This window comes from Rhinolophus sinicus, chromosome 1 (genome assembly GCF_057876585.1).
Source record: "Rhinolophus sinicus isolate RSI-liver-muscle chromosome 1, RSI-T2T, whole genome shotgun sequence".
NCBI lineage: Eukaryota > Metazoa > Chordata > Mammalia > Chiroptera > Rhinolophidae > Rhinolophus > Rhinolophus sinicus.
This window is the reverse complement of record NC_142501.1, coordinates 63422133-63449193: the sequence shown is the minus strand read 5'-3', so window position 1 is coordinate 63449193 and position 27061 is coordinate 63422133. Positions and strand designations below refer to the sequence as shown.

Below are 27061 nucleotides of genomic sequence, written 5' to 3'. Positions count from 1 at the left end.
CTGAAAATCCTACTGTGAGCATCTTATATTCTTAGATATTTTAATAACACTGTTATATAACAGTAGAATCCTATGAAGAAATAGGGTACTATAAGATAATTATGACTATCTAAGGGGATGTATGTAACTTGGATGAAGAAACTGGGGACCATTTGTGTGTGTGTGTGTGTGTGTGTGTGTGTGTGCATGCACACACACGCAAAGTCAGTGGGGGAGGGTTGGAACTCAGCACAGTTCATAGCAATGTACAGATCATGAATGAATTTTATACCTGTTTAAAATTATTTTAGGAACTAATAAAAACAAACTGGCTTTCCACTTTAATGGCAGTTCCAATCTTGTAAGGGAGACAAAGATACTTTCACATAAAATGCTAAACCAGCAATTTAAGGTAATATAGGATAATATTAATTTTTAGCACCTTTTGAGTGTTGCTAGTGTTAGAAACACATTGCATGTATTTTCTAATTTAATCCTCACAGAAACTCTATGAGATTGGTACTATTACTGTTCCTATTTTAAAATTAGGGAATTGAGGCTTGGATCAACCAAAATCACATAACTCCTTGAGTGGCACAGCCAGAATTGGAACTTAGATCTCATCGTACTCTATAACTTCATAACTCGGTAACTTGGTTCCTTGTGTAGCAGAGTAGAAATGGGTCATGGTGAGCTGCAAACAACAGAAAGGTAAAGGATGGGACACAGGATTGATCCGGAAAAAAAGTGCTGATGCTATCGAAAAAAATCAGAAGAATATTAGCAAGAGATGAATCAAGACAGCATTTAAAAAATCTCTCTTCATATCTCCACATGAATTATTTTTGCTTTATAAGATCCATTAGAAATACACAATGAAAGAACAATCAGGTTTCAAAACTAGAACGAAAAGTCCTTTCAGTGGAAATATTGGGGTTCGTGAAGGACAGGCACAATGCTTTAGATACAAAAAGTGCTTATTTAAATGACATTAGGTAGAATTTTAGTTCCGAAAGCAGAAAACTATACTAAAGAACTATGTCGTATCTCATATCTTAGGTCAGTGGATAAACAAGTGAGAATCCATCACTCTTAACAAGCAACCCTTCTATGTGAATACATTTACTTTCAGAGTTGTAAACTGCTGCAATTGGGCCATTGGTTTCTCTTTGGTCCTTACTATTGAATTCTGAATACCATGTTTAATACTAAATTTTACCTGACAGGTACCACCGAGAGAGCAGCACACCATCCAAGGACTCAACTCTCTGTCCTCCTTCAGACCTCAAGGCCCGCTCCCTTCTTGGCCAAAGTGCCTTTCGACCCTTACCTACCCCCTCTAGGAGGAGCTGTCAGTCCGTATCAGCCTCTGGCAAGGCTGTCAGTGTGCCATCTTGCACGACAAACACAAAAGAACCCGAGGGACTTCCAGATCACAAAGGCTCTCTAAGTGAAATCCCTTTCAAGTGCAGTGGGAACGGAAATGAGTTTTCCTTAGGAAATTCCTCGCTGGCCTCCCTTTTACAGCGCCAAGCAAACCAAGAGAAAAAGGAGTCTGAACTTCATTTGTACACTATTTCCACAACCTCATCAATATTTCTGCACTTAAAAAGTTCATGGAACAATTACATCATAGTAAGTGTCCTCATAAGTTAACCTTGACATGAGTATTATTTTTTAGGGCAGCGTTCCCCTGCTCTACCTCCCCATTTTGGAAATTTTGCCTTGGAATTTAATAATCTTGTGAAGGACAAAACACACTGGACAATAAGGAACTGATTTTATTCAGGCTATTACAATAGGGAAAGTGCTCACTGATGGGGAGTATCGTAAAGAAAAGGAGATAGACCTGGGTATTATAGAGGCAGGTAAATGAGGGAGTCATCAGTGAGTCTCACGAAAATCAGAAGGACGGAGACAAGTCTTATCTTGGGATATTTGTGAGCAAAGTGGTCTTTTGTAGTCAGCTCGGGTGATTCCTCACCCCTGCTGCTTTAAGAGAGCACAGAGCTCAGATAAAGTCCAGCACTGTCAGTATGTTTCTCTGTGTCTTAGTGCACAATTGAAAGTAGGCTGATGAGAGTCATTGTCATAGGATCAGATAATTTTAATCAAATAACCTGTTCTGAGTCCCTTACTTTATAAATAAAAATAAGTAATTTATTCAAATAGTAATATGATCCTTTTCAGTTATCTTCAGTGACACGTACTTGTATTATCTTTTTTTTTTTTTTTAAGATTTTTATTTATTTATTTATTCGGGAAGGGGAACAGGACTTTATTGGGGAACAGTGTGTACTTCCAGGACTCTTTCTCCAAGTCAAGTTGTTGTCCGTTCAATCCCAGTTGTGGAGGGTGCCGTTCAGCTTCAAGTTGTTGTCCCTTCAGTCTCAGACGTGGAGGGCACAGCTCAGCTCCAGGTCCAGTTGCTGTTGCTAGTTGCAAGGGGCGCAGCCCACAATCCCTTGGTGGGACTCGAACCGGCAACCTTGTGGTTGACAGGACGCGCTCCAACCAACTGAGCCATCTGGGAGCTCAGCCGCAGCTCAGCTCAAGGTGCTGTGTTCAATCTTAGTTGCAGGGGGCGCTGCCCACCATCCCTTGCAGGACTTGAGGAATCGAACTGGCAACCTTGTGGTTGAGAGCCTGCGCTCCAACTAACTGAGCCATCTGGGAGGCAGCTCAACTCAAGGTGCCCTATTCAATCTTAGTTGCAGGGGGCCAAGCCCATCATCCCTTGCAGGACTCGAGGAGTTGAACCGGCAACCTTGTGGTTGAGAGCCCACTGGCCCATGTGGGAATCGAACGGGCGGCCTTCAGAGTTAGGAGCACGGAGCTCCAACCGCCTAAGCCACCAGGCCGGCCCCTAGTGTTATCTTTTAGCATAAGAATATTAAGAAATATGAAAAGCTCTTTTCACTCAGAAGAAGCTAGAACGCAGGGGGTTTTATAAATGGCTTAAAATTATAAAAGATTGCAAGACAACTCTAAGTTTTTTCTCTTAGCGCAGTTAGAATGTTTAATGTTTACATTAAATGTTAAATATTTAGAATTTCTCTCTAAATTTTTAAACAGCTTTCTCTAAATTAAGAATGTAAATGAATCATAAATAGAAGGAAAACCCTGGTCTATCAAAAGAAGGCCTCATATGTTCTAACAGAAAAACCAACACTTCATTGGCTTAAAAAAATCTATCTAAATATATCAGAATAACTGTACTTCCCTGATTTGACAAACTCTTAGTTTTAAATACTACTTTTAAATTTTGCAGCAGAGGCATGGTTGGGGTAAGTCCAGAAAAGCCAACATAATGAAAACAATGACAATAACTAACATGTATTGTTATTATCCAGTAGGAATGATTCTGATGCTTTCTGTATATTATTAGCTCATTTAATCTGCACAACAACCCAATGAAGTAGGACTTTTTCTCATTTTATAGATGAAGAAATTAAGGCATCAAGAAATTAAATGATACATGCAAGTTTACACAACTAGTCTAGAGCTGGGATTTGAACCCATATAATCTGATTTGTTTTCCTATGATCACTGAAATGTGGGTGGGGGGTTATCTTTATGAGTTGGTAGATGCTATCATTAAAAATAATGTTCTATACCTTGAAAGATGGAAAATAAGCAAATATTTTATACATATATGACAAATCAGATTAGCATTTATTTTTCTAAGACTAAGATATTAATTCAATATAAACATCTAAAAGCTGTAACTGTTTGGGGCTGGCCCGGTGGCTCAGGCGGTTAGAGCTCCGTGCTCCTAACTCCGAAGGTTGCCGGTTCGATTCCCACATGGGCCAGTGGGCTCTCAACCACAAGGTTGCCAGTTCAAGTCCTTGACTCCCACAAGGGATGGTGGGCTGCGCCCCCTGCAACTAAGATTGAACACGGCACCTTGAGGTGAGCTGCTGCTGAGCTTCCGGATGGCTCAGTGGGTTGGAGTGCATCCTCTCAACCACAAGGTTGCCGGTTCGACTCCCGGACTCCCACAAGGGATCGTGAGCTGCACCCCCTGCAACTAGCAACAGCCACTGGAGCTGAATTGCGCCCTCCACAACTAAGATTGAAAGGACAACAACTTGACTTGGAAAAAAAAAAAGTCCTGGAAGTACACACTGTTCCCCAATAAAGTCCTGTACCCCTTCCCCAATAAAAAAATCTTAAAAAAAAAAAAAAAAAGAAAAAGTTGTAACTGTTTGTGACATTGTTGAATTCTTTTATCAGGTTGGTCTCCTTTGGTTAGTCTTATAAGTTTTAGGAAATTGAAAAAATAATCACCTCCTAAATCAGTCAGACTTGTTTTGGTTAACTGATCTCTTGTACTTTGAGATCTAGAATGATCTTTCATGTTCAGGAAGGGAAGTGTTCTTGGGAAAAAGAATTGGACATCTTAATTCTCTCTATATTTTTAGTTAAAATTAGCATAACCCATCCAATTAGAAATTAACACTCATTTGGATTTTAAGGGTTTTTAAAGAGGTGAGTCTCTTTCAGGAACTCATTTTATTTGTAACTTTCACCAAAAGAAATTACATCTGGGTTGTTTAGCATCTCAAATTCTACAAAGATGAAATGTGGCAATTCTTTGTCCTTTATATGTTGTGAAGAGAGCTACCAGAAAGCTGAAGAATTAAGGGATATCCTTAAATCCCCAAATTAAAATTCTAGATTTAAGGCAAGCATAAACATTTGGAAAGGACTAAAAGGCAGCTTTTTGTTTGTTTAACTTAGAGCAATGATAAAGTAGTAAGAAAAAGCACGTGAGTGGGTGATGATGGGGAAAATACCCTACTCACCCTACTCTGTTATTGAGGAATAAGTTAGGGGTGAGTTTGTTTGGAGTTGTAAATTAGCAACATTTCAGAAATTCCTCCTGACCTGTCTGTTAAACCTCAATATTAATAAAAGATTATTTATAGAACTTGCTGAACATGACATGATCATTTGTTTTGAGGACCCAGAATGAATGGGAAATGGCAACACTAAAGATTTGAGGAAAAACTAACCTCATTAATGAGGGAATAGTTCAATTATTGTATATCTATGGTACGGAATACTAGGAAATCATTAAAAAGATTGAAGTAAATCTATGTACACAGACACAAAAACTGTCTACCGTGTATTGTGGGAAAAAAAGTTCCAGATTAATATATGTGATATAATTTAGCTAGTATTAAAAATATATGAAAAATATATCATCTAACATGTAAATGTTATAAATGTGTATGCTATAATTAGTATGTTTTATATGCCTAAAAATATATAAACTGAACTGAGAATAGTAAAGTACTTTGAATAGTGGGATGGAAAGGGTAGGGAGAGACAGGGAACTTTTATTATTTACTTTATGCATTTCTGTACTGTGATTTTTTTACACAATTTTATTTTACAATGAGCAAATATGTTTTAAACAACTATATAAGGAAAAATTCCCTGTGGTATTATCAAACCCTGGAATGAGTTACAACAAATCAGGCACTATAGAAGGGATTAAAGAATAGCTATATATGTGATATTGATGAAAAGTAGAGAGAATTGATTTTCAAAAAACAAAAATTCTAACTAGTCCCACTTTTTCCCCTTCCAGAAAGCTACTCTTTTACAAGAGCCCCTGTATGTTAGTGAGCTGAGTCCTGCTACTGGAGGCCACAAACCATACAAGTAAGGAGTGATGATGTGATAAAATTCCTTGGGGGACTGTTCTCTCCTCTATGCCTCTCCTAACTCTATGTGTTTCTGAGCATCACATTTATCCCTCTACCTCAACTCTCTGCCCTGAATTGTAGGCCTGCAGACACAATTGCCCACTGGATATCACCTCCTGTAGGCCTCACGGGAACCTCAAAGTCAGCACATTCAAAACACAACTCAGCATCTTCCTTCTGCAACCTGACCTTCCTCTTGTGTTTCTTAATATAGGGCATGATGTCCTTAGCCCCAGACCACCTAAGCCAGAGTCCTGGAGGTCACCTTGTCACCTTTACCTTGTCTTGCCCCTTCACCATTCCCCACATCCAGCCAATCACCACGTGATTTATTGTGCTTCCTTAGTATCCCCGGAGAACACGTATGTCTTTCCAGCGCCATGTGCTCAGGCCACATTATCTCTGTGCTGGGCTCCCACAGTGTTTTCCTAGCTGGACTCTTGGCCTCCTCCCGACCACACCCCATTACAACAAAGGACTCTTTCCAAGCCACAAATCTGATTATGTATCTCCTCCGTTAACACCTTTGAATGGCTCCCGTTGCCCTTAGGAGAAGGTTCTAAACTCTGTAGCAGCTTAAGACCTCCCTCATGTCTCTTTTCAGTTTTTTCCTTCCTCACCTATTGTGTCCTCCCCACTCCTGTCTTACGCTCCTGACCCAAATGAACTCAACAGTTCTCAGAAAGCTCCCTGTTTGTTTTTCCGCTGGGCCCTAACATGATGGCCCCTATTCTGGAATCCTACTCTCTATCTACTCTTCTTCCCCTTCACGAATAACTTCAACTCATTAAGTCTTAGTTTACTATCCCTTTTTTAAAAAATAGTTTCTCAAAATTAATTTAAGAGGGGCCCCTTCATAACATGCTGTGCTTACACATCTTGTAGCACTTACCAGTCTGTATTACCGTGTTTCCCCGAAAATAAGACCTAGCCAGACAATCAGCTCTAATGCGTCTTTTGGAGCAAACATTATAAGACCCGATATTATTTTAATATAAAATAAAGTCTTATCTAACATAATATAACCTAAGGCCGGGTCTTATGTGTGTGTGTATATATGTATATACATATATGTATTGAATGTCAACTATAATTAGAATATATATACACATATGAATATATATTCATATGTGTATATATATTCTAATTATAGTTGACATTCAATATTATTTTATATTAGTTTCCAATGTAAGAGTATGTCTTATTAATTTTTGTATTTTTCTTACTTAAAACTGTGCTTTGCACATAGAAAGCACTCAGTGAACTGATGGCATCAACAGTTTTGATATTAAGTCATGGCCAAGTTTTGAGAGGTTTACAATAGGAATATATACTGGGGGTCATGTAAATAAGCTAAGAGCATATTAGTTTTAAAAGTTGCATATTCAATCCCCACTAAAAGAACCAAAGTTCCTTGGAGGAATGACTGATTCTAGGTCTGGGGAAGGAAATAAACAAAAGGAGTCTGAAACAGCTGGTGCCAGAATGCAGTGACAGGGCCCTAAGTAAGAACACAGGAGCCCCCGAGACGGGGCTCCTGATAGCTAAAGATAGGACAGTCTGAGTATCAGAACAAATAATGAACGAGAGGCTTGAAACACGAATATGTAAAACTTCAGACGTACATAATGAGGCATCGTTGAAGAGAAAGTCCTCCCCACACCCCCTCACAGAAAGAAATAACGCATTGAACTCCACTCGAGGTACACACGGCACCAATTCCTTACTCTGCAAATCAGCAAACAAATGGCAATAATTAAGCATTTATCTTGCCTTTCCTGCATAAACTATAACCAGTTCAGGGTAACCAAGTTGCCCAGGTTGATGAGGGAAAATTCCATTTTACAGAATTCCAGCTAATGAATGTGGAAGGTTTCACAGACTTAGAAAATTACTGTATTTGCAACTCCTAATGGAACACTAGAGTCATGCAACAATCCTCAAGGGATGCAACCATTGGACAGAAAGGTGAAGTGCAACATCAAATGGAGGGATTATTTAGTAAATGACTAAACCCATTGATCAGTCTTAGCATCACTTCCATGGGACAACCAGATCTTTGTGCCTTTGTTTTTGATGTACTATGAAACTTACAGCACCACTTACGAAGTATCTTTCTTACAACTAAACTTGAATCTGACACTAACGTGTGGGTATGTCAGCCTTAAAAGGAATGAAATTCTGACACATGTAACAACATAGATGAACCTTGAAGAAATTATGCAAAGTGAAATAAGCCAGTCAGAAAAGGACAAATATTACATGATTCCACTTATATGAGGTGCCTAGAATAGGCAAATTTATAGAAACAGAAAGTAGAATGGAGGTTATCCGGGGCCAGGGGAGAGGGAAATGGGAGTTATGTTTAATGGGCATAGAGTTTCTGTTTAGGAAGATGAAAAAGTTCTGGAAATGGATAGTGTTTGTGGTTGCACAACATTGTGAAGGCACTTAATGCCACTGAATTGTACACCTAAAAATGATCACAAAGGTAAATTTTATGCTATGTATATTTTATCTCAATTTTGCAAAAGATAGGGGTGTATGTGTGTACAGGAATAGATGAAACAAGATTAGCAAAGTGTTGATAATTATTGAAGCTAAGTGATGAGTACATGGGATTTCTTACATAATTTTCTTCATGTTTGTGTATGTTTGAAAATTTCCACAGTAAAAGTTTGTAAAAGACTTAAGAAACATAACAAGCAAATACAATAAGTATCTTACATAGATATTGATTTTAACAAACCAAATATAAAAATACCTTTTTAAGGCAATAGCGGACATTTGAATATGTACTGGGTATTAGACAGTACCAAAAAATATTGATAATTTTGTGGGGTGTGATGATGATTTTGTAAGAAAATGTTTGTTTTATTTTGAGATGTGTTTTGAGGTATGTAAGGGTTAAATAACATGTTTGTGATTTCTTTTTTAAAAAGATGGCCATACGAATAGCTTAGAATTTATACCTGTTTTCATATGTTACTCTGTAAAAGTGTCAGTTTTAATTTTGGTGTTTATTTAAGGTTATTTTTAAGTTAATTGTATACTAAAATAGGCTCTAACTTTCAATATGCGTATCTTGAAATTTATCCCCAAAGGTAAGGAGAGTTCTGCCACCACCTAGACTCAGGAAAAGCATATTTCTTGCAAAGTTAATTCTTAAAAGCAACACATTTAAAGTGCAGTGATTCAAAATGCACTCTGAGTGATATAGTATATACATAAGACACTAAAAATGGTCTTTGCCTGCAGGCACCTGCAGTTTAAAAGGAGTAAATATTATTTGGGTTTTCAGATTAGAACTCTGCCACAAATGTGAGTTCTGTAACCTGACTGATGTGAACATATACACGGTGCTTCTGAGATAATGTATGAAAAGCGTTTTCCAGCTGCAAAGCACTATGCAAATAATAATTTATATAAAATGTCCGGAAAAATATAGGAAAAACAGAACTTGTCATTAGGTTAAGCATCCTTCTTTCTACATTATTTGAGCAAATTTGTGTTTTTTAAAATATAGAATAGCTGGTAACATGAATATAAATTTTCCTCAAATTCCTCAATTGAATAATGAGTCTTCTGGCACTAGACTTTTTCTTATTTAAATCAGTCAAAGGAAGTTTGTCATCTTTGTAAAATCAAATATTCTCAGAATATTCAAAGAAACTGTGACTATACATGACTTCTCTGGAGAAACAGAGACTCCTGAATCTACCTTGAGTTTACGATGTATATGAGAACTCAATTTATATATGAATTGATTTTTAGTATGAAGAGATTACTATGATTTTTCTGATGACATTAATTTCAGCCTTTTTGAAAAAAACAGTTCGGTATTACAATGTATTATCATAGGTGCCATAGGATAAAAAATGTTTGTTTCTAAGGATCTTAGGAAATTGCTGATTCCTAATGAGGAAAAGTGGAAAGCCAATTTCAAAATAATTCTGCTGATACGGTATTTTTCTGAGCTTTTGCTTTTCTAAGCTCATTTCTACATTTCTGCTGTTTATGGAGTTCTCAGACAGTAGAGGGAATCTTAGTTATTTTTTAAGTGAAATGTGGTAGTAAACAGAAGTGGATGTATAGGAAAGTGGGATCTCAATGCTCATTCCTACTTTATTTAGATGTCATTTATCAAACACTTACTGCATACTAAGTACATGTAGTAACTTAAATATCAAAACAGCACAATGGGATAGGTACTAGCTTTACCCCCATTTTACAGATGAGGAAACTGAGGCAGAGACAGACTAGTATGTTGCCCATGGTTATTACCCAGCCGAGCAGGGGCAGATCTAGGATTCCAATTCGCCCATCTGATCCTGCCCCACCCCTACCATGCTCATAATCAATCATGTTCTTTTGCCTCTATGATTCCTAGCATTGAATCTTTCATGATTATTTCTCTTCCCGTGTCTTTACTAGAAAAGAGACTGTTTTCCAGGAAGTCTTAATTCTTGTCTTCATAAGAGAGGCTCATGGACTGGACAAGGGACAATATCTTAGATTTTTTTAAATACAGGGGGAGGTAATAGGCAAGAACCAAGATTCCGTGTAGTAGTAGTGGGATAAATGGCTGGTATCAAAGTTTGTGGAGCAAGTGGTAAAAATATTTTTAATTCAAGTCAGAAACTCTAGGAAGTTTCCATCTACCTATGCAGAACATGAGACATCTGTCCTACCATTACTTTGCGTCCCGCTTTTCTGAATCACTAGTTGTGAGCTTGGACAGGTTACTTGGCCTGTCTGACATCTATAAATGCAGTCGTTATTCCCAGCTCAGCTCCCTTCCCGGGTCTAGCTCACTAGCATGAGCGAGGGCATGAAAAGTACCCAGGCCAGAGCCTGCCACACGGTCAAGGCTCAATTAAGTCAAGTTGCTATTACTGAGCACATTGGGAGAAACAATATTTAACCCAATAAGGTTTTTTCAGGTTGCTGAAAATTAGCTAAGAGTCCAGTACAAGTACAGAAATAACGCCAATGGGGTGAGACAGGATTAGTGTGATACGAGAAGTGGAAAAAAGTGCTATGGGAGAGGGTCCCCATTCACTGGTGGAATTAGGGAAAGCTCTAAAGAGAAGGTGTTACTCATTTCAGCTAAGCCGGCTTTTCCTGAGGTGTGGAACGCACATGGGTCTTTGTTGGGAGATGATTTCATGTGGTACTCTGACATGGCATGAAATAACTTTGAATTCCATGTTGAAAAAACGATTCCTCTTTTCAACTAGTGTGATCTCACTAGGGAAAAGCTCTCGGCTTGGTACCAGCAGTGGCAGCTCTTTAACACATGCTCATCTGCCTTTTTGTCAAAAAGAGCAGACCTCAGGCTTGGAATATGGCGCATCTGCTTAGAATTTGGGTTACTTTCATGCCGTTTTTACAGTCACTATTTATGCAAGTGGTACTGGTTTTCCCTGTAAAGTAGTGATACAAAGTTTTCTTTAGAAATAAACTGCTCTTAGAAAAAAAATGAGTTGATTTAAAGAAAAAATATTAAGCAAATAATATTACATATGGTTCTTGGATTATGGCAAGTGGCATGTGAACAAACTCTGAGCTAGGCTGTGAAAGAGAGACAGAATTTTACCAGGGACAGTAAGAGACCGGATATGGGTACAGCTTCAGTACAGGAGCACGGGCAAAAAGTATGTGTGAAGAGGATTAAATAGTTCAGTTTGGGGGGAACAAGTTTCATTAGTGATAAGTAATAAAGCTAGAAGTACAAAACGGTATTAAAATTCCGTTAGTAACAAAGTTTTACGCACCTGTCAATAATTGATGATAGTCCTCAATTGCTGTTTCTTATCATTTTTTTGAAAGTTTTCTTCTGTTTCTGTAGATCTGAGGAGAAAATTAAGCACTTCCGTCAAATTAAATCTGAACTTTTTCTAAAAGACAATACTTTGAAGAAGATACTTTGTTTAATTACGGAACTTAAAGTAGCAGCCCAGGAAAACTTCATTCTGAAAAGACTTTTCTGGAAAGTAGGTGTTTTATTTAAAATTTTTAAAACTTGTTTCACCTGTTTATCAATTGCAGCATAAAGTAATATACTGTATTAAAAAAGTCATCTTGTATTTTGATGCTGTATTTTACAATGTTGATTAAATTTAATGCAATGGTGCCTTACCACTTAAAGTGTTGTGATGTAATCAACTGTGTGTGTGTGTGTGTGTGTGTGTGTGTGTGTGTGTGTGTAGATGGGAAGAGGACAGTGATAGCAAAAGGATAGGAGCTCACATGGGCTGGGCTGGCAGAGTCAGAGAAAAGAGAGGTAATTAAGAGGGAAGCTTCTGACATGCGAGATGTGTGAGTACAGGCAGTGAGATGAGAAAGTAGATTTGAAGAAGTTTTACATGCAGCTTCCCCACAATAAAAATACACTTTTAAAAAATTACTTTTGAGTGTAGGGCTGTTATTTCTATAAAGGTCTCTCCTGGGGAGTCGAAACAACCTACTCTCACCCAGCAAGTTACAGACTTACTTTGTCAGACTTACTACTACTTAGTTTCGTTTTCAGTCTCCTGTGAAGGTATCGAGAAGCCCAGGTTAGTACCGGTGCTGGTGCTAATGAGGCTAATTCTGGCCAGTGGTCTCACTCATAGTCACCACCTTTTTATTGAGCAGCTGTGACGTGCACAGCCTGCCCACCCGTACCAGACAGTCCTGGTCATTTCTTAAATGATAAGTGCTTCATATGTAGGATGACCAACCGTCCTGGTTTGCCCAGACTAGGGTGACCAACCAACTGTCCCAGCTGACCACCCTATTCAAGATTTAGAACATTCTGGGCGACTGGATGGCTCAGTTGCTTACAGTGTGAGCTCTGAACAACAATGTTGCCGGTTCTATTCCCACATGGGATGGTGGGCTGCACCCCCTGCAACTAAGATTGAAAACAGCGACTGGACTTGGAGCCGAGCTGCACCCTCCACAACTAGACTGAAGGACAATGACTTGGAGCTGATGGGCCCTGGAGAAGCACACTGTCCCCCAATGTTCCCCAATAAAATTAAAACAAAAAACAAAACAAACCCACAAGATTTAGAACACTTCTACCACCTCAGTGGGTACCTCGTGCCCTTGAGCAGTTTCCTCCCGTCCCTGGCTTCACTATGGATTCGTTTTGCTGTCCGAGGACCCACTTACATGGAATTGCACACTATGCTCTCTCTTGTGTCTGGCTTCTTTCGGCATAATATTTTTGAGATTCTTTCATGTTGTTGCTGGTAGGTGGAAGATATTTTATGAGTGAAAATTCCTGAACCAGTGAGCACGTGGGAGATCATAATAACTGATATTTACTAAGCACTTGTAAAATGCTAAGCACTGTTCAGGCTTTACAAATACTTTCTTATTTAATCCTAACATCAACTCCATGAGAGGATATTAAGCCCACTGTCGAGATGAAGAAACTGAGTCATGGAGCATGTAATTTGCCAAATGTCATACAGCTAACCAGTGGCAGAGCTGGGGTTTGAACCCGAGAACCTTGCCCCAGAGTCAGTGTGTAAAACCACCACTAGGCTAATCCACCAGGGCTCTGGGTAAGCCCAGGCCCCTCTGAGAGGGCCTGTGTAAGTCCTGCTCCTCTTCCTCTCTTCCATCTCTCCACCTGCCATTTTCAGCCTCTTCTAAATAAGGGCACACATATCCCTGTCTAAACAAAGAATCTGAATGGTCACTTTAAAAAAAAAAAAAAAAGTCCTCGGGAGAAAATGAACAACAGAGGAATAGAAAAGAGAAGCAATTACATTATTTTTCTCATTAGTACCAACTTGCCAGTACTTATTTTCATGCTTGATTTATCTCATGAGACTGGATAGAAACACACAAAAGATTAGTTCCCCCCACCCTCAAGTCAGCATTTATTTTGGCAGAAATGGCAATCGACATTTCTACTGTGTTAGCAGAAGGATTAAGATCACTCCGAACTATCTTCAAAGGCTGTACAAGTGCTTTACATTTGTTTTCCGAATAGTAAACATTTTTAAATGACAGCTTATCTAGTTATTTCATTGTATCTTCACAAAGGCCAAGTTTCTTTGGCAAGGCAGGAATTACAGTAGCCCCTATTTAATACATTATTCCAAGGTGACTGAAGGATTTGCCTGAGATTATATACCTACTTCTGGAGGAGCATCAATATTAATTAATGGTCAAGCCAAGTCTAGTGGGCACCTCCCAGCCTCACCCTCTAGACTTGAGCTCTTCCTCTGTTCACCAGGACAGTGCTCTCCTTATGTAAGGTAAAGTACGTTTTCACTTTGGGTTATGCTAGTATTCATGAGAGACATTGTAAATCACTTCCTGGTCAAAGAACAAATCATTTCTTCTCATGTTTCTCAGGTAAGCATAGAGTTTTACCAACAGATCGCTGCATTTCATCTTCTTTCCTGCTTGCTTTCACAGACCAGTGACCTTTTCTATTTCCTAGTGAACAAGCTTCATGAGTACTTGCCAGAGTCTAGGGATAAGAATGCACTTCAAAATAAAAGCCAAAGAGCTGATGAGCTGGTGTAAGTACTAACTGGATAATCATATATCCCCCCCACCCCACACACACAGTGTTAAAGATAAATGGAACTCACTAGACAAAATATATACTATTTTCATGATTAATGGTGCTGCAAGTTTTGCTTCACATAGATTTTTAAAAATAGCATTCATTTTGTTTTAATTTTTTTTAAAAAGACTACCCAAGAAAGTAGTAATATTGGCTGTCCTAAAGGGGAAAAAATGGGTATCTGGAGGAAGAAAACACTTTTCTTTGTATTCCTTTTTTCACCTTTGAATTTTTGAGCCAAATGTTACCTACTTGAAAAAGTTAAAATAATTAAAAAATAAAGTAGTGCTTGATTATCGTAAAAACTTTGGAAAAATATAAGTACAAACAATATGAAAATGACTTTTAATCCTGATATCCAGCTATTCATTCATTCATTCATTCATTCATTCATTCAACAAATGTTTCTGAGTGCTTCCTATGTAGCAGTCACAGAGTAGGCAACCAATGTTGGCAATTTGATATACAGAATTTCCTTCCTGTACTTTTTCTACACGGATATCTGAGGGCAATTCTATCAAGGATTGCTGACTTTGTGGAATTCTGAACTTGCATTGAAATCGTGCTATTTCCATGCTTTTTTCTCTGTTTTCTAGGGCATGCATTGAAATCATACAGACTCTGGGATTGATGTTCAGAGAAACAGAAACTGAGTCATCACGTATGAACACATTGGCAGCTAAGAAGTAAGGTCTCTTAGAAAATACTGCGACTTTGTGTTGCAACCCATTAACTACTCTGCTATTGTCTTCAAAACTCATAGCTCTCTAACCTCGCTGTTCAATCCCCTTGTAAGTGCATTAAACTCTTTTGTCTCTCTACTTCCTTCTACGATGAACAGATTAATTGGCACACACTGAGTTCTCTTTGTCTCTCTGGATTATTAAGGGTACCAAGATTTTCTTAGCGTAATTTTATCCTTTGTCATTGTCTGGTGAACTTGAAAAAGACCAATGACCCATTGTACATTAAAAGCTGGGGGTGGGGGAGGGTCTCTACTAGAATTTTTCAGAGTTCTCTTACATCCACTCAACAGACAGACTACATTGCAAAGGCAGACGTTATAGCAGCTTCATTTAACATATAATTATGTGACCTTGGAGTGAATGATGTTAGAAGGTTTACTAACATACAGCGTAAGCTGCTGTAATATACTCTAAAATATGTGGCCCAAAGATGACAGAAATTTACATCTTTCTCACATCACAGTCCAGAGTAGATAGTCAACCTTTCCTCCAAAAGAGCAGCCAGAGACCTAGGTTCCTTCCCCTTTGTTGCTCTGCCATTTTTTATCATGCCATCTTGGTCCCTATGGTTAAAGCTGGCTGACCTTCTTGATTTCATTACACCCTGTGGGAAGCAGTAAGAGAAGTAGAGGACAAGCAAAGTTTCTTTTTAAAAAGGCATATAAGACTTCTGCTCATGTTCTATCAGTGAGAACTGTAGGCATGTGGCCATAACTAGCTGCAAGAGAGGCTGGAAAATGTGTCTGTAGTTGCACAGTTATGTACCTAACTAAACTTTGGATGGTGATGGGGACATCTGTAATTAAAAGGAAGAATGCAAGCATGTATAATGGGGACAATGACATTCTTTGCCACAGAAGGTATGTGCTTGCATATTTTGCATATATCTGCTTGATCTTTTTATATGATTTACCGACTATGAATTACATCCTTTGTCAATGTTGTGTCTAAAGTACTAATTTTTTCTACCCTCATCAACTGTATCTAAGTTTCCTGTATTAGAAGGTGTTAGAAAGATGAGGGCCATGGGCTCTAAAACATTCGAACCAAGGGAAGAATAAGAACTTTTAGTAATCCTGTGTTTCCCGGAAAATAAGACCTAGTCAGACAATCAGCTCTAATGCGTCTTTTGGAGTAAAAATTAATATAAGACCCGGTCTTATTTCACTATAAGACCAGGTCTTATATAATATAATGTAAAGTCATGTAATGTAATGTAATATATATAATATAACACAATATAATACCAGGTCTTATTTTACTATAAGACCCAGTATAACATACCGGGTCTTATATTAATTTTTGCTCCAAAAGACGCATTAGAGCTGACCGGCTAGGTCTTATTTTCAGGGAAACACGGCAGTTGTCTGGGCTATTTATTAGAGACCTTTACAAATAAATTTTAATGATAATATTCATTAACATTTCTTAAGCAACTTGCTATGTGCCAGGGACCATGGTCATACTATGCTTTATAGCAGGGGTGGTCAAAAATTTCTGTAAAGGGCCATTTAATAAACATTTTTCGCTTTTCAGGCCATATAGTTTCTGTTGCAACTACTTAACTCTGTCATTTTAGCACAAAAGCAGCCATAGACAATACATAAATGAATAGGTACAGCTGTGTTCCAATAAAGCTTTATTTACAAAAACAGGCTGTGGGCTATTTGGCCCGCAGGCCATAATCATTTGTTGATCCCTGCTTTATAGCAAACAAGGAAAAAATACTCTGTTATTTTCTTTGCATACTTCTTTATGCAGTTGGTAGTACTGCCATTTCCCCAATCTCCAAGATGGGAGATTCAAAATTATTTCTAATATTTCTGTCTTCTCCCACATTGAAATTATTGCTATATCATCTTACTCTTTTTGTGTACCTTTTAGTCCCTACCTTTCTCTATCCAACTTGATAAAAATCACTTTTACTAACCTCCGCTATAAAATGTTGTATTTTAACTGTTCTCTCTTAACTCGGTGCCACCACATCGGCCCTGCTATATCAAATTTCTTTCCTGATATGACTAATTCTTTTAATGTCCTTCAATACATATATTACATTGCTGTAGTAGAGTGTGGTTGTCATACTAAATTTTCAGCCAGTTTTGATATGCATTGGGTCAAGTCATGTTACCCACACCATTACTAGCATGGTAAGTATCTACTGTAACTGTATTGGTCTTCTATTGCCCTGTAACAAATTACCACAAACTCAGTGGCTTAAAATAATATAAAATTTTTATCCCACACTTTCTGTGGCTCAGGAAATCTGGGCATAGTTGGATCCTCTGCTCAGTCTCACAAGTCTGAAATCAAGGTGTCATCTGGGGTGGCAGTCTCATCTGAGGCTTGGGATCGATCCTCTTCTAAGCTCACTTGGGTGGTTGCTGGCAGAAAAGTTTCCTACATATAGACTCATGATGTCTTGCTTCCTGGCAGCAGAACATCTCTAAGCTCAGGGAAGGCTTAAGCTCTCTTTTAAAGGGCTCACCTGATTAGACCATGCCCACTCAGGGCAATCTCCCTTTAGCTCAAAAGTCAACTAATTGGCAACCTTAATCAAATATGTAAAATCCTTTCTTCTTTCTCATCTAACATAACAAGAAGACTGATACCCTAACATATTTAGTAGTCCTTCCAAAATTTAAGGGGAAGGTACTATATAGGGTGTATATTACCAGGGGGGCAGAAATCTTGGAAGGCATATTAGAATTCTGCCTATCACAAAAACATATTATAGATTGATTTATGAGACTATGAGTTTGCTTTCAACGTCTATATTTTAAAATATAATACATTCTTTATTTTCAGAATGAAACTAAAATTTAAATTTAGGTTAAAATTTCTTCTATTATTGGCCTGGTGGAATTTAAACTGAGTTGGCAGAAGGGGTAGATTACAAATTAAATTCCATTTGAGCAAATGAAAAAGCATTTATTTAGTTCAGTATTTTCCTCTTTATTTTTTTCATAAGTGGAGATTTTATTAGTTCAACCCACTTCATTGTATTTTTCTTGAAATGTGCCATAATTCTTTCATGCTTCAGTATTGTTATAATTGAATTCATATATTATCACAGAAAGTTACACAGAATCTGATCATTCCTTCCCTTGGCCTTAGATATGTGACACTTCGAAAAGGAAATGCTGCTGAAAATAAAGGACTATAATTAAATATAACAGTGAATGGAATGTCAATTCAAAATTAATATCAGGAAAAACTTCTAAGTGGAGTGTTTTGTTGATTTTGGAAGGGTCTTCTAAAAGTAAGACTGGCCATTTTAAAAATAGCCTGAATAAAACATTAGCAAATATCCTGTATGACATATCCTGCTTTTTTTGAGAAGTGTGCTGACATGATTCTTCTTTTGCAGATATAAGAACTATTAGGTTGGTGCAAAAGTAATTGCAGTTTAAAAGGTTAAAAATATTGCAAAAAGCACAATTACTTTTGCACCAATCTAATAGATTTGCTTTTTGAGTTGGAAAAAGAAAGGGAATGGTATTTTTATTAGAATGCTGATTGGTTCATCATGAACTTCTAAACATAGTGATAATGTTAAATGATTGTAAAAATATAGGAAGCCTGAAATATTACTAAACAAGTATTGTTTATAGTCTCCTTTATTCCATTATAAAAGGAATGCTTAGGGTTATAGAGAATTTTTATACAGCCCTAGCTGTAAATTCTTTTACTACTCCTACCTGTGAAAGCTACTCTGATACTGTGTTCAGTTAGGCAACTGTATTTCTTTGTTTTTTGTTTCTTTTTAAATTAAAGTTTATTGGGCTGACAACCATTAGTACCGTGTTTCCCCGAAAATAAGACCTAGCTGGACAATCAGCTCTAATGCGTCTTTAGGAGCAAAAATTAATATAAGACCCGGTCTTATATTATACGGTATTAGTGTACATCAGTGGACTGCATTTGAAAGCAAAAGACTTGCATTTAATATTAGTTTTATTAACTAATAGCTAGTGGCCTTCAGGGGAACCGTAAATCCTGAAATGCTTTGCTGGAAAAAAAAAAAAAGGGTGTAGAGTCAAAAAACTTGTGATTGAATAAGCATCTTAAATGTTTCATACTGTTTCTTTGTACTGGAGACATACAGTGCACATTAGCATGTTAAAGCCTCTGAGAAGTCCTGTAGTAAAGCTATCCAATGAACTTGGATTAATAAGTATTTCTTATTCCTCTTTTGAAAAGGGAATCTATTTTGATTATAATATTGCCTGGAATTAGTAATCTATAAAAAGCCCTTTGGAAAATACTGCTATAACTGAAATCACCCAAATTTCCTTTAAATCCAGATGTCTCAGCTTCCCAAGCTATGTGAACTTCTAGAACTATAATTGTTCTGAGCCAAATGATCAAGAAATTATGTTTTCATTTTAATGTCTTATCACCAGACATTTTGTCGGCCTGTCCAAGGATCCCCAAATTCAGTCAAGAATGGTCTGCAATGTTTTGTACTTTTAAGTATAACCATATTCAATGTCTACAAACTTGGTTTCACTGTTTCTCTTTTCAGACTTTACTTATTAATTTCCTTTTATTTATTTTTTCAGGGGAACACTATTTAATCTCTTGGTAATTTTAATTAGCAAGCCCCAGATTCCAAAATCTTGTCCTGTGTTTGATATCCAGTTGATGGCTGATTCAACTTTCATTGAGATGTCTTTTGATGCTGAGGTGAGATGAGCGTTTGGGGATAGATTAAATGCAATATATAGGGTCCTGGCTTCTAGTCTTCTAATATGGACCGTGATATTGTAGAATACAGACATATAATTAAATCAAAGAATAAATATTTTGCCAAAACTTAGATAGCTATTCTGTCAATATTAATATATCCATTTTATATAAATTATTTCCTTAGTACACATATGTAAAGTATGTATATTAAGGAAGATAATTAGTATTCTGTGTATATTAGATAAATCTGTCTCTCTATAAAATATGTATATATGTAATTCCATAATAGGGGTCTAATGGGTAAAAAAAGCACTGCCTTAGAGATTTTAGGGTTAACTCTCTTGCCTTAGTTTAACATTTTCTTACCTATCTTACCTGAGTAGTGTGAACTCAGCAAGAGTTACTTGTTCTTCTAAGGTTTTACTAAAACATTAGAAATACCAAACTGCCTAGAAAGCACTTATTCTGAAAGAATAAATCAACTTATTATTAGTTTATTTTAAGCAGGCCAACCAGAATTATTTTTAAAGGATGGGACATGATTTGATAGTTCTTATACATACAGAGTTATGTTTTAGAAAACTCTTAAATTCACTGATTCACTCAATAAATATTCATTGAGAATCTCTTACGAGCTAAACTGTGCTACACAATGGGGTCCAAACTAGAAGCAAAATAGGCACAATCTCTGCCCTCATTAATTGACAGTATTGTTGGAGAGACAGATGTTAATCAAATATAACATGAATATACTATTACGGACTGTATATGGAGCATCGACAATACCACTTTCAACAGTAAAGTTAGTAGATTAGGGATTAAAGAGTGGGTCAGACGCAAGACTCAGATAGGCACAGCTCTTAAGAAGCTAGTGCAATAGTCCAGATGTGAGGGATGATATGGGCCAGAAGGAAGCTTTCCTTGGCCTTCAAATGGGACTAGGCTTTCTTTTTAGAGCTCTCCTAACTTCCCGTACTTTTCTTTCATAGCCCTTACCTCAGTTTGCCACTATGCATTTATTTATTTGTCTGTTCCCCAATAGATTGTATTATATATTCCATGAGGGCAGAGACCATGTCTCTGTTGGTCTCTATTGTATCCCCAACACCTAGTATGGGGTCTGATGCATATTTGTTGAATAAATAGATGAAAAAAAGAAAAGCGATGGTAGTTGTCAAGAAGATAGAGTCCAGAAATTGTAGGAAATTGAGTTGATAGGTTGATGTGGAAATAAAGTATGCAGATTAGATGACTTAGATTCTGGCTTGGGTGCCAGGTAAGAATTACAGCACGAAGAGTAGGTTCAAAGGGGAAATGATGAGCTTGGTTTGGGGTTAGTTGATTTGATTTGCCTATGGTATTTCCATATGAAAATATCTAGTGTGCAGAATAGAAAGCTCTGAGTTTCTTGTTTTTTGATTTGCTGATCTTTTGCACCTGGGCTATTAGTGTAGCTATGAGAAGATCATATACATTTTTGTTCCAAGGTCTAATAGAGTGGGAGATTTCAAACTAGAGCTCTTCCTGGCAAAGAACACTATCAGGAAAACTGTGTTGGCCTGTAGCATGTCCACAGACACTGCTTTCATGCACCAAGTGGCCTATGGGCTAGAAGACAGCCTCACCAACTGATTGGAGTTTTTGAGAGCAAAAAATGTCTCTAAGCCCTATATTTACTCGTACTATGGAAGTTATATATAGTTCAAGTTGCACATAAGCCTAAATTTCCCAGAGAAACTCCCATGTTAATTCTGGGGAGCATATTTTTAAATTTTTGAAAGGGAGTTGTTGATCTGAATAATTTTGCAAATCAAGTGTGCAATTTTTTGTTTGTATTCTGTGAGCTATTGTATCTTCTTCCTTAACGCACTTTTTTAGCCATTATTGTGTAGCCTTTTTATGAAGCTACTTTTTTGAGAATGAGTGAACCAAATAAAACAGGAAAATTGACCACACTACTTATATTTTCAGTTAATCAAAAACTCTTTTATAAATACCAGAAGGGAACCAGGAGAAATTACCATTTTCTGGCTCTGCCAATGATATTGCATTGATTATCATTTAAAATTCTAGTTACAGAAGCTTATCCTGGAATATACAAATACAGCTACAGCACTTTTATATGAGATACTTCTGGCCTTTCAGCAGGTACAATATATATATTTATTATACATATAATATTGTGTGGTTATTATATATATATCATACAACTGTTATATAGATATATGATTATGTATTATATGATTAAGAATACACCTTTTTACAAAAACTGCTTGTATTAGAGATGGTGTCCAAAACTTGTTGACTTAAATGATACTACTTTTGCTCTTCAGCACTCATCTATCTCATTTTCCTAAATGATTTTAAAGATTTGATTAAGGACAAAAAAGTATTTGGGAAGGAATGTCGTCTTAGGTACGATGTGAACTTCATGAATATAACTTGTCTATTTCTTTGAGTCTTTTAGGGAAATCCTGGATTGAGATCAACCAAGTTTGCTATTAGCTGGATGATGTCCTTTCTACAAAGTCGTCCCCCCACAGTAAGTACTGAGAAGTAAAAGCAAAACCACCACTCAAGGCAAGTTAAACAGAGGTGCTTGTGGTTAATTAATAAAACACAAATTATCTCTATAAGTACTCAAGTTTATAAAACAGAAGCAAAGTGTAAATCTGATTTTATTATATAATTAAAATGTTTTTATACTGGGGTCTGAAGGTACTGAAATGACATCTTAATGTGATCTTTATTTCATGAAAAACCCTAAGATCTAGAGAAAACAGAATATTAAAGTATTGTCTGTACAATTAAGTGAGAAAAGGAACGTTTCTCTTAAACAGTAAGTATGAGTCGGCGAGTATGAATACACGACTTGCGGTCACCCGGGCCCTGTCCTGCAGGCAGCGTCCTAGTCCACAGTACCACTGCCTGTCCTTGGTACGACAGTCGCCCCGGCACTGGCTGTCCCTATCTTCCCACCGGACTGCAGTTAGAGAGATCTGTTCAGAAGACAAGTCTGATGATGTCATCCCTTGCTTTAAGTCTCTCCCCATGCTATATGAGTCTCTTACTCATTGCCCGGCACCCCCATCACAGGACCTTTAGCACCTGTCTGTCTATCTGTGTGAAATGTTTTTCCCTCCTTTTCCCACCTACTGTGTTTCCCCAAAAATAAGACCTGGCCGGACCATCAGCTCTAATGTGTCTTTTGGAGCAAAAATTAATATAAGACCAGGTATATATTTACTATATTATATTATACCCATATATTATACCCAATAATATATTATATTATTATTACTATAATATTATAGTAAAATAAGACTGGGTTTTATATTAATTTTTGCTGCAAAAGATGCATTAGAGCTGATGGTCCGGCCAGGTCTTATTTTCAGGGAAACACGGTAGTTAACTCCTGCACATCCTTCAGGCCTCAGTGCCCTTTCCTGGGGTGCGTGGGGGAGGAGTCTCTGACCTCTGACTAGGTCACATTCCCCCATTATAGGCACACATAGTCATAGTATGGCCTCTTCTTCCTTTCCTTCAGAGGACTTGTCACTGTTGCAGTTTACATTTGTGTTATTATTTGGTTCTTTGCTGTGGTAGCTGTTAGTGTCTACACATATTCTGGCTCTCGCTCCTTCCAGGCACAGGATTCCAGGATTGTACTTCCCTTCCCACTTGAAGTTAGATGGGTCTCTGTTCTTGCTTTGGCCAAAGGAATGTGAGCAGAAGTAGCCTGTATCACTTCTTGCAGGACGGTTTAGGGGCCAGTGCATGCTTCCCTGGATTCTCTTTTCCTTCTGGCGTGGTGACTGGCAGCATTCTATATGGTGCTGAGTAACTACGAGGAGCAGAACCCCCTACTGAAGTATTGGGGACACACAGTGTGAGCAAGTAACAAGCCTTTGTTGTTTTAAGCAAAGCATTGATATTTTGTGAGATGTGTTACCATAAGATAACCTACTCTATCATGACTGATCTTTCTCCCCCAACAGATTCCAAGTGCCATGAGGGTAGGAGCTGTATCTGTTGTGCTAGGCACATAATAGATGTTCAATAAAATATCTGCTGAATTAATTCTAATAAAGGGTTTACCCCTTAATCTCTTCTCATCTCCCCAAACTTAGTTTCTCTTTATTCATTCATGTATACATACTTTGAGTCAATATACATTTAATTTGAAATCTCTTCAAAAGATAATCATCCAAACTAAATTTTCATTGCTAATGGAGGATTTGACATGCGGTAATATGTTCTTTTTCCATACACAAACATGCCTCCATTGACCAGCTCTCGGTTCCTGCTTTGAGCTGTTTTTCTACAGTGATGTTCGGTGTGTCTTAGGGAATCTAGATTCTCTTGCCAGATCCCTGTGACACGTTTACAAAAACCTGGCTGGAGCCTGAGGGTACACTTGTCAGTAGTACAGCCAGCTGCCTATACCGAGATGGGGTCCATGAACGTGGCTCCTTTAGCAGCACACAGATTCTAACCAGTCTCACACCCACTTCAAGGACTGTCATTAAGTAATAGTCCTTCACAGCAATAGAAGCTGGTATGTGCAAGATGCAAGACCTTTACTTTTTCTGTGCAGTGGTTGCCGACCCTATCACCTGAACTGACGTGTGAAATCTGGGGTCTTAAGAACTCCAAGCAACAGGAAAGTTTCTTTATCAACCTCTAGCGTTGGTTCGCTTCATCAAAGGAATTGAGTTGATAAGGCCAGTCTATGACATAAAGTCAGGACGAAGAGTGGCAAAAAACCACTAACACTTGAAAGCTTCCAAATTAACCCAGTTCTCAAGAGTGTGGGTAGAAACAGACCTTTTGAGAGAATTTGCAAGCAAGGCAACCGTTGGGCTCATTGACTACACCTGCATGTCACTCAGCTCTGGCTGATCCTTTTACCTGGTTAGAGCATGATGCTAAAGAAATTAAAATTTTAATCTGCTAGCAGGCATTGCTCTGTTCCACTGCTCCACACTCTCCATCCTCAGTCTGTGTTTACCTGACACAGTGTTTAGTCAACATGTGTAAATGGGTCTGTATTGAAGGAAACCCACTTCCGACTACCTGCCCTGTTCAGGAAGGGCCTGTAGCAATATCAACAGAAAAGGTGACACGGTTATTGATACTAACTTAAGGGTATACAGAGTGACTTGCAGGTTATAGCTTGAAGGGCACTAACACTCTCCTCCTGGTTCTTATAGTAGCCCACATTTATGGATAGTAGTTTGAAAATGTGACCACCCCCCCAAAAAAAAGACTCGTGGAATCCATTGTTTTCATTTTTTAATATTTAGTTCTGTTGTGACTTACAGTGTTGTGTGTGTGTGAGAAGCAGGAGCTTCTCACATTACTGCTACTTCTTCCACTTTAATTTCCCCCCAAGAAACGACAAGGGACAGGCTCTCGATGAAAACCCCAGCTGACAGTGACATCGACCTTACGTGTTTGTGTCAAGTCTGGTTTTCTTTGCTTTCACACTTAGTGTTTCTCAAGGTGTGGTCCAGGGCACAAATCCATCAGAATTATTTATGCTAAAGATAAGGAGGTGGGGCCCCAGATTCTGCATGTTTAGTGACTTGCCCAGCTGATTTTCATACACACTAAATTTTGAGAACCACTGCCTTCTAGGAACCTTCTTTGAAAGTCACAGGCAGTTTATCTCTGTGGGCCACTTGTTCTTAACAATAGAAGAGAAACCATCTTCCATAGGAGGCCATAGACCTTTCCAGGCTCCCCTTCTGTCTCCACTTCTGCTTCGAGTATTCTCTTTCCCGTTTGGAGCCAAACTTCCTTGACAGTCAGTACTAGTCTGATCCTGCTTGTAGAGCGGCAACGGGTAAACCCAATTGGTCAATGGTCTTATGCTTGCTGAGTACCATGTCAGTGAAAATAGCACCAGGACACTGGGGTACAGGTGGTGAGGGCTTCGGCCTACATTTCTAGTAGAAGCCCCAGCGGAAATAAGCACTTTTATGAGTGGCACACAGCCTACATGTAATGCATTTTCCTTGTCTAGATTACTTTTGTGGCCAGTATTGTGAAGCAAGTGGTGAAGGGGCTTTCGGCTTCATTTCAGCTGCTAAGTCCCGGCCAGGCAGTTCTGTTGTACCAGCAGCTTTTCATCCTCAAGAGCTGTCTGCAGCACAGCAAGACGCTAGCTGAGTACATCAGGAATGACTACGGAGAAGAGTTCAGGTAAGGAGAAGTCTGAATCTCATCTGCAGAAAAATCCACTCATTTCTGATTTTCATGCAAAACTGCAAAACGGCCCACTATTTAGATTAAGTGACACTGGCAAATTCTGTTTTTGATTTTAATAGTCTTTCACTTTGATCTGCAGTAAGGCAGGATTTCGGGGAGCTCTAAGAACCACTGCCATTTGAAATCTATTCCCAGGCCAGAAAAGACTAGTGAAACATCAAACTCTCTTTGAAGAACTGTTTCTCACTCATTGTCTTTATTGCAGCTAGCGTCTCACAGAAGTTATAATGATTTTTAACGTGCTGTGAGTATTTAAGAGTAACAAACCCACTGAAGGGGAGGGATGAAAAATTATGGATTGTGAATTCAACTGAGTCATTGGGGAAAAACAATAGATAAAGGAGAAACAATGAATGAATGTGGTTATTGGTTTTTTGTTTCATTTTCCCCTCTCTTACTCTCAAAAACAAATCAGTAAGGAAGAGCAGCAGTAGCACAGCACTGGTTTCATCAGCCAGCCTGTTTCGCACCTCAGGGGTTCCTGCTTCTATTTATAGGCTGGCAAAGCCAAGTGCACTTAGCTGTACAGCCTTGCATTAGCACCTACCAAGGAAAAAACCAGGCTGTGTCTGACTTAAGATGAAAAGGGTGCAGCAGGCATAGCTTTGCCAGCAGTTTGGATGGACACATAAATGGATGTGAAGGCAGGCATTGTGGCCTTAGATGGGTTTTTAAAAGCTTTTCCACCCAATCGGAGGGTCCTGTTTTTCTTCCATGTGCTTTTATACCATCGGTTCTACTCTGGCTCCTAAAAAATGGTTTTGTTTGGCCCGCTCTGAGTTGGTCCACACAACCCAATTTTTTCCTCGTTTTTTTTTTTTGAGGTAAAATTCATATATCATGAAATTCACCACTTAAACATTTTAAAGTGTGCAATTCAGTGGCTTTAACACACTTTACAATGTTGTACCACCATCACCACTATCAAATTGCAGAACAGTTTCAACACCCCCAAAGAAACCTGTTACCAATTTAAGCAGTCATTCCATATCTTCCCCTCCCCCAGCCTGACAACCACTAATCTTTCTCTCTCTGTGGATTTGCCTATTCTGGACATTTCATATCAATGGAAT

General features: G+C 38.1%; 2 protein-coding genes across 2 annotated transcripts in view; one reads left to right on the top strand and one right to left on the bottom strand.

Annotated features, from left to right (window-relative positions):
* XPOT (exportin for tRNA) overlaps positions 1-27061 on the bottom strand; it is a 133692-nt gene that overhangs the window by 80480 nt on the left and 26151 nt on the right. The window contains exon 3 of the mRNA XM_074325460.2: positions 11477-11552. The gene's annotated coding sequence lies outside the window, so the exon portion shown is untranslated. The remainder of the gene's footprint in view (positions 1-11476; positions 11553-27061) is intronic.
* The window catches only part of C1H12orf56 (chromosome 1 C12orf56 homolog), a 68763-nt gene that overhangs the window by 37473 nt on the left and 4229 nt on the right, over positions 1-27061 (top strand). Inside the window, exons 4-12 of the mRNA XM_019732433.3 lie at positions 1206-1614; positions 5582-5655; positions 11551-11695; positions 14124-14230; positions 14874-14963; positions 19589-19712; positions 21789-21863; positions 22183-22257; positions 25744-25922. Of these exons, the coding sequence (XP_019587992.3) occupies positions 1206-1614; positions 5582-5655; positions 11551-11695; positions 14124-14230; positions 14874-14963; positions 19589-19712; positions 21789-21863; positions 22183-22257; positions 25744-25922 (1278 nt within the window). The remainder of the gene's footprint in view (positions 1-1205; positions 1615-5581; positions 5656-11550; positions 11696-14123; positions 14231-14873; positions 14964-19588; positions 19713-21788; positions 21864-22182; positions 22258-25743; positions 25923-27061) is intronic.